Genomic DNA, 8483 nt, shown 5'->3' on the forward strand with positions numbered 1-8483 from the left:
TATCCATGAAAGGACTATAGCATTAACTTTCTCTCACAGATCATGAAGCTCAGGCTCAAATTTGGACTTAGAAAATCTACCATCGACCAAACCTAATTTACTATTACCTAGCAAGACAAATCTCATTGCATGACTCCACAAGGCATAGTTATTTGATCCAGTAAATTAAAGAGAGATCAGAGAACTACGTGGCGTATCTGTTGGTTGTAGGTACAAAGGATGATTATGATCGATAGAAGAAAATGTAGTAGTGCCAGTCGTGAAATTGCCATAAGTAGAAGTTGTAGCAGTGTGAATAGGAGTAGTATTGTTGAGTTATTTATCTCCAATCGCCATTGTTGGCTGAGAAACGGCTTCAGAAGAAACAGCTCACAAACCCTAGCTTCAATCAAAGGTTACTCTAAGTCAATTTAGCACTCAATTGGAGAATTTAAGTAACAGAGAAGACGAGATTTGTTTGCAAATCAGCTTAGATTCTAACCGGTGGCTCTGATACCATATTAGCTGCCATGGATATGGAAATCGAAACTAAGAAGAACTATCTAGAAGAAGAGGAAATCAGAGAAGAATAACTTCCATTTTTATTTCTGTAAAAAGTGTATCTCCGTACAGTGAAGGACACTATTTAAATTAACTAACTTTTCTAACAGACTAACAGACTTTACTAACTACTAACTAACTGGCTTTCTAACTCTAGTTAACATTACATTAAATTTTACCATAGTTAACTATCAGCTTGTTGCTTAGCTGTCGATCAACATAATTAAGATAGATTATCAAAGTGGGGTGTGGTGACTGAGCTAATTTGTCCTCTGTGTGACACATGCTGAAACCATTGAGCATATATTTTTTAAGTACAACTTCCTTGCTGCCCTATGGTGAAAATGCTCACATGGATGGAAATAAAAAGAGGGTGAATGGGATGGAATCAAGAACTGGCCTGGACAGTTAAGAATGCAAATTGAAAGGATACTAAAGTTGGAATCTACATATTAACAATGAAAGGATGTGTGTACTACTTGTGGCAAGAGTGGAACTTAAAAATCTTCCAAAAAATGCCGAGAAGTGTTGAAGTTTTAAGCAGATTAATAACACACGATGTTCATTGCAGGGAACAGTGGGATCGAAAACTTGCGGGACAATTGAGAAGGATGAAGTTCTTTCCTTCGTTTAAATTCTGTCTACTTTTATAAACAAGGGGAAAGGGAGGAAGTGGAGATGAATGTACAAAGTTGGGGCTGTCCAACTTTATGGGATTTGTTTTGCTGGTATATATTTTTTCCCTTGGTAAATAATATATATATATATATATATATATAAAGACGAGACAGCTACGTAGAATCAATTATTCCTAAGAAAATACAAAATGACACTCAATGCTATTTACTATAGCCTAAGGTTGTAACTAAAGGAAAACATTTGTTTCTTTTGATGACAATTAAAGTGAAAGCTTTTCTAATAAAAGCTCAAAATACTAGTAATATATGATCAAATTCATTCATTATGTATACCCTGCCAAATCAAAGCCAAAATAACCATTTCAAACTTTTTCCATTAATAAAGCTTGCAAGTGACCTCAAGCAAATTTTCTTGAAGCCACTTTCCCCTATATAAAATAAAGGATACTATAGGAAAAATTTGAGTCGAAGGTCTTCGAAAACAATCTCTCTAACTCTATATGGTAGGGATAAGATCTCCGTACACATTACCATTTTCAAATCCTACTTGTGACATTACATTAATTATATTGTTGTTATTTTTGTTGTTATAGAAAGAATTAATAGGAGGTGAAGGAATTTTAGTAGTCTAGTTTAACATTAACTTAGCTGCTGACGATTCGAATTTCCACGTTACAATTTTTTATCCAATTATCCCTTTCCCTCCTCCCTATGTATAATAGAAAAATATTAACAAAAAATAATAGGATTGACAATAGCATTAAAAAAAGGGCAAAGGGCCAAATATACCCCTCTATTTTCGCAAATGGTCTAAGAATATCCCACATTATACTATTGGGTTATTATACCCCTGCAGTCATACTTTGGGTTCAAATGTATCCCTCATTTAAACGGAAGAACACGTGTGATCGTCCTGTTGGTCAATTCTAAATATCTCCTAATTAATTAAAAAGACCTATTATCCATGCCCGAAATTTTTTTTTTTGGGTATAAACTGGAAAAAACTAAAAATATATTTTTACTAAAAACTGAAAAAAACGAAAATATTTTTTTTCATGTTTTTACAAAAAACTGCTTTAAAAAAACTAAAAACTATTTTCTAAAATAATATTTTTGTAAAAACTAAAAAAAAATTGAAAAATAATTTTCTAAAGCAATTAAAACTGAAAAAAACTGAAATATTTTTAACTAAAAACTGGAAAAAAAAACATTTGTTTTATCAGTTTTTACAAAAACACTACTTTAAAATTTTGCTTTTTAGTTTTTTTTTCAGTTTTTACAAAAATATTATTTTAGAAAATATTTTTCAGCTTTTTTTAAAGCAGTTTTTTTGTAAAAACTGGAAAAAATATATTTTCGTTTTTTTTTCTTCCAGTTTTTAGTAAAAAATATTTCAGTTTTTATAAAAAAATATTGCTTTAGAAAATTAATTTTCAGCTTTTTTCTTTTCTATTTTTTTAAAAATATTGTTTTAGAAAATATTTTTCAGTTTTTTCTAAAGCAATATTTTTGTAAAAACTAATTTTTTGTTTTTTTTCAGTTTTTAGTAAAAATAATTTCAGTTTTTTTCAGTTTTTACAAAAAAAAATTGCTTTAAAAATTGCTTTTCGGGTATGATTAATGAGTTAGAATTAACCAACAGGACGATGACACGTGTCCCTCCGTTTAAATGAGGGGTATATTTGAACCCAAAATATGACTGCAAGGGTATAGATAACCCAATAGTATAACGAGGGCTTTTCTTAGACAATTTTTAAAAATAAAAAGGTATATTTGGCCCTTTGACGTTAAAAAAACCCGTATCTGTTCCATGTGATCAAGAATTGAAATCATTGAATCAAAATCGACAACAAAGTCTTTGACTTGTTAAGCCAAACAGATAAGCTACACAGTGCATTCAATGTTGACAGCAAACGTTAAATAAATACAATAACCGCATAGCATTGAATTGGTCATATTAAAGAAGAACCAAACGTTTAGCCGTTCTACAAAATATGGAAAACAAAATACTAATCAATTTCAAGAATAATTTGTAGGCAAAGGAGACAAATTTAACGAGATAAAATAAATCTAATTTATTCTCTCACCACAGAAATAAATTTACATAAAAGAATTACTACAAAATAGGGAGATGAATTTATACAAGGTGTATTCTAACAAGGAATTTGCTCAGTAAACCACTTCATAACCGAAAAGGGTGCTTTGATTAATCCCAAAGCCAGCTCTACCAATACTGTTACGCAAATACAGCATGGACATATGCAACTCAAGATAATTCTGCAAAAAATAAAAGAATAATAATTAATACAGAAATCTTGGTTTATTTATACCCAAATCAAGAAGAATTATATCAAAAAATAAGTTATAAATAGTTAATCTTGTATTTGTTCACTAATCACTATATTAAACACCTCTAGTTAGTGGTGGAGCCAAAAGAATTCCAAGAAAACAAATTGCAAGAATATCACACTTAGAATTTAAACTTGTAACTTTAAAGTAATTCTTGAATGACCTTTGTTGTTGCACTAAAAGTTCCTTTATGTCATGAAAATTCAGCAATTCATATACATAAGAAAAAGGAAGCCTGGTTCACAAAACATAACATGTTTAAGGGATACGATGTACACAGCCTACCCTAATACAAGTATTTAGTGACGGACGGCTCGAATTCGTAACCTCACGCGAAAACAACAACTTTACTTTTTGGAACTGCCCTTCAATTCATTTACAAACATAGTTTAATTTATTTTTATTTACACATTATAATTTTATGACGAACTAGATCTAATTCTAACTTTGATCAAATGGAAGAAAATTAGATGGAAAGAGGAGAGAAATTGAACTTACCCAACAATCCAAATAACAACACCAACGATGGAGAGGAGAAGGGCGACAAAGGCAAAAGGAAGACCCAATAGAAAACCTAAAGGACGACATTGACAATCATCTCCACAACAACACATGATTTCTTTTCTTTTTCTTTCTTTCTTTCTTCTTTTTCTCCTTCTTCTATGAGATGGGCTGTCAAGATTTATTTTCTCTCTTTAGTTTTGCAGAGAGAAATAGGGGGGGGGGGGGGGGGGGTTAATATCTATAGTGAACTGAATGCTCCAAAACCGAATGGACTATGGTTTTATGTCGAGGGATAACCCAAAATTAAACCTTCCTTCCTAGCAGCTTCTGTTCTATTTCTGAAGAAACGTACAAACAGATAGATAAAATTCACGTCTCACCAAACACGTTTACATTTATTACGTACAGTTGACCAACCCACCCACCCCCCCCCCCACACTCATTTTAGTTGGAAAAAGGGTCAAATTTGTCCATCTCAAATTTATCTTATGTTATACTATCGATCTAAAAATATCTTAATGTTATATTAGTGGTTCAAATATATCAATCTTCTGTTAGAATTGTTCAAAATGGACGCCCAATCCTACGTGACATTGACTTCTTGGCTAGGTAGACACCCTGTGATGAGGTGGCATGTCACGTGGTGTCCACCTCACCAAGATGTCGATGTCAAGTGGGATTGAGCGTCCATCTTGGACAACTTTAACGGAAAAGGAATATATTTGAGCCACATATATAATGTCGGGGTATTTTTAGATCGATAATATTACGGAATACTTAATTAATATTGGATGACTAAAAATTAAAGTTAAAATGAATATAAGTTTATTAAAAGATTAATTTAAAATATAAAACAATGTCACAAATTGTAAAAATTCTCACTTTCAATTGAAGAAATATTTCTTAATTTCTTTTTGATAATCGTGGTCTAGGCTAGCTTGCGCTCATCTTGATTAGTGTTACGGGAAGTCTATTACCTTCCCATCAGCAAAAGTGTCGTGTAACTCTGTCCATCAAAACTTGGACAAATGACAAGAAATCACATAGTGTTGTTGCCTTCATTGAAATTTAAAAATGAAACCTCATAATTCTCAATCTACTCATGATTACTAGGCAACATCCTTAGGTGCAGAAATATATCTTAAATTAAGAAATCAAAAATTATTTCGTTTAACTCTTGAAAATGAGATGAAGTAGTTACTCCCTCCGTCCAAATATATGTGACAATGTTTGATTACGGACAAAGTTTAATAAAAAAAATGAAAATTTTAGAAATTTATGGCCTAAAATAAGTTTTACGTATTTATGTGTTGTAATTCATTTCATTAAGGGTAAAGAAAACTTTGTCTAGATATTGTATTTTTTTGAAATAGATTAAAAAAAAAAAGAGTAACACGTGGATTGGGACGAAAGAAATACTACTATTTTTAGAATTGGTATGATTAGTTAGATTTTCTTCTTTTATTTTGGTCCAATATTTTCTTCTTTTCGCAGATCTGCCGCTATGTTTTCATCACTTTTCCCCTTAGTCAAAATTAGCTTTGGGGAAGTGACTTCCTCTTCCATTTTTTCAACAGAGTGGTTGATCTGTTCGTCACCTTCAATACAAACGGTGGTTTGCACTTTGCACTATAGTGAATTTTAATATTATGTGATAGGCTGATAGCAGGTTGTTCTAATTATTTTTATTAGATTGTTAATTACTACTTAGCATGAAAGTTATTTATAATTATTTAATTAGTGATTTAATTGTATAATTATTTTTACTTGTGAGTGCATCGAACATAAACCCTTAATAGAATTGTATACCCAATTAGTATATCCATTTTTATTAGCTCCAAATTATACCCAAAAAAAGGCCTATATTAATTGCTGAGAAGAAAAAAAGCATGATTTGCATATACAGTAAAACTTCTTTGTAACAATTATCCTACATAATAACATTTCACTATAATGATCAAATTTTTTTTGAGACCAATTTTTCATGTTAAGTTACAATATATATTCTACATGTAACAAAAAAAAATATCAAAACAAACGGGACTACTGTAAAAACATTTGCCACACAGTAATCTTTTTACCGATTCAAAGCATCAAAACACTTTCCTTGTATCAAATGACATCCCTAAGACAGACATTACAAATACACTATTTTCTTTCGTTTTCATAATCACGATTCACGAGACAACTACGAGGAATATTTGAAATAAACTTTTTCAAATAATTTGGTATCTCTAACAAATTTTGAAAACGACACATTGTGTGTATTCCCCTGGACCTCTTCGCGTTGGCCATATCTACTATTTGAGCTGTTAGCTACATGTCACATGTGCTAATGAAATGATGCTAACTTCGAGAAATGCGGAGATGGTTATTTAGAGACCGAAAAGATGTTGTTTTTATCATATTTTTTGCATATTTTTTAATTACTTTAAAATATTAAGTATTTATAATAATAATTAATATTAATTAATTAGAATAAACTATCTACGTCACACTCTTAAAGATGACATTTTTTAGGGCCCTGTATGCAGAGGCGGATTCAAGATTTAAAGTTTTTGTGTTCGTATATTGACCTTTAAGTAAATATACAATAAATAACTGGGTTCACAATCAAATATTTATGGATATTTAGTTAATTTTTTAATACATATACAGGGTATATACAAAAACTATTGAGTTCACGGGAACCAACATATAATAAGGTAGATCCGCCCCTGCCTGTATGAATGCGGGATGATTCGTACACCGAACTGCTCTTATTTTAAAATATTAACTATTGTTTTCTCCGTCCTATTTTATTTGTCATATTCTTTTTTAGTTTATTCAAAAAGTATATCATATTAAGCCCAAGGCAGAATTTATAGTGTGGTTATAATTAGGGGTGCCAGTGGATATTTGAAAACCAACTAAACCGACCGAATCGTACCGCGCCGAACTGATTTTTAAGTTTTCTGTAATAAAATCGTAGGTTTTTATATAAATCTACAACTGTACCGATAATTAGGGTAGGTTTTTTATTTTATGAAAATAAACCAAAAAATACTAAACCATACCGAATACATTTATATGTGGGAATTATATATGTTAAGTTTAAAAATAATAATTAAATTTTTCCTTGGGCCTAGGAATTATGAAAATTGTTACGAGCCAACAAGTAATTAAAATCAAAACCTTAATTCCCAAGCCTAATATGCTACTCCTACTGAAACTAAATTATTTCTAACATATTCACTAGCAAGACACAAAGTATTCTAGTGGTTATGAGTAGCAAACTTTACTGTATTAAATATGTTTTCTTTCGTATAATTTTGATTTATCTTTTTGAATATTTAATCTTCTACAAACTTTATTCATGAGTCCCGGCTTGATTAATATTTTTCTACTCGTGTGATTTATCTTTTCTTTATCTTTGCTTAATTTCTTTTACACTGTTGTAGAGTAATTGATGGATCTATACTTTGGCCATTTTTTATATTTTCTTAATTCATCACCATTTAAACAGTAAATTTGTCTAGAGAGTTTTGCTAAGTCCTGTAAAAGTATATATGTTATGGCATTCTACTTTTACTAGTGACTTTTACATGATATTTAAAAAAATATCAAAAAATAACCGAACCGTATCGATATCGAAGAGAAACCGACTTGATCGGGACAGTTTTAAAAAGTCTAATTTGGTTATACATAATAGAATAACCGAAAAATTAGTATGGTACAAATGTTATAAAATAACCGGCAGAACTGAACCATTGACACCCCTAGTTACAACTCCATGGACAACTACTTGTTGCATACTTTTTCCGTCTAAGTTTACTTGTCCACTATTGTGTCACGCTCCGACATCGGGGAGCGCGACCAACGCTCAACAGAGTTACCCCAGTCGAGTAAGCCTACACAGTGTCGTCTACCTCACTCGCCCATGAACAAAGAGAAGAATACATTTTATTAATTAGACAGTAAGAGGTCATGTGAATAACACCAACTTATTTTCAATAGTTACGTCATTAATGTCACGACCCAAAATTCCACCACAGGCATCGTGATGACACTTAGTCTCTAAAATTAAGTAAGCCGACTATAACAACAATTCAAGCCATTTGTTTTTTTATTTTTTTAAATATATATTTAATACAAGTGTCAAAACCAATAGCGGAAATATTCAAACAAAGTCCCAAGACTGGTAATACTGAGTCACGAACTCTAACTGGATATATGAAATGATATCAAGGATCGAATATACAATACTGTTTGAATAATATTTAACAGTACAATGAAATGGAAAGACTCCAAGGAACTGCGATGACCAAGAGGCTCTACCTTGAATCCTTGCGATCAACCCACTAACTCTACCCGAGTATGATATCTCCAATATCTGGCTCTGCACAAAAATGTGCGGAAGTATAGTATGAGTACACCACGGTCGATACCCAATAAGTATCAAGACTAACCTCG

General features: G+C 31.3%; 1 protein-coding gene across 1 annotated transcript; it reads right to left on the minus strand.

Moving 5' to 3' along the window:
- Positions 1-3228: 3228 nt before the first annotated feature.
- Positions 3229-4265, minus strand: LOC104098575 (signaling peptide TAXIMIN 1-like). Its single transcript, XM_009605347.4, has 2 exons — positions 4026-4265; positions 3229-3455 (listed from the first exon to the last, which is right to left on the minus strand). Exons 1-2 carry the CDS (start codon positions 4139-4141, stop codon positions 3332-3334), a joined length of 240 nt encoding a protein of 79 aa, XP_009603642.1. The 5' UTR covers positions 4142-4265; the 3' UTR covers positions 3229-3331.
- Between the last annotated feature and the right edge of the window lie 4218 nt (positions 4266-8483).

This window comes from Nicotiana tomentosiformis, chromosome 8 (genome assembly GCF_000390325.3).
Source record: "Nicotiana tomentosiformis chromosome 8, ASM39032v3, whole genome shotgun sequence".
NCBI lineage: Eukaryota > Viridiplantae > Streptophyta > Magnoliopsida > Solanales > Solanaceae > Nicotiana > Nicotiana tomentosiformis.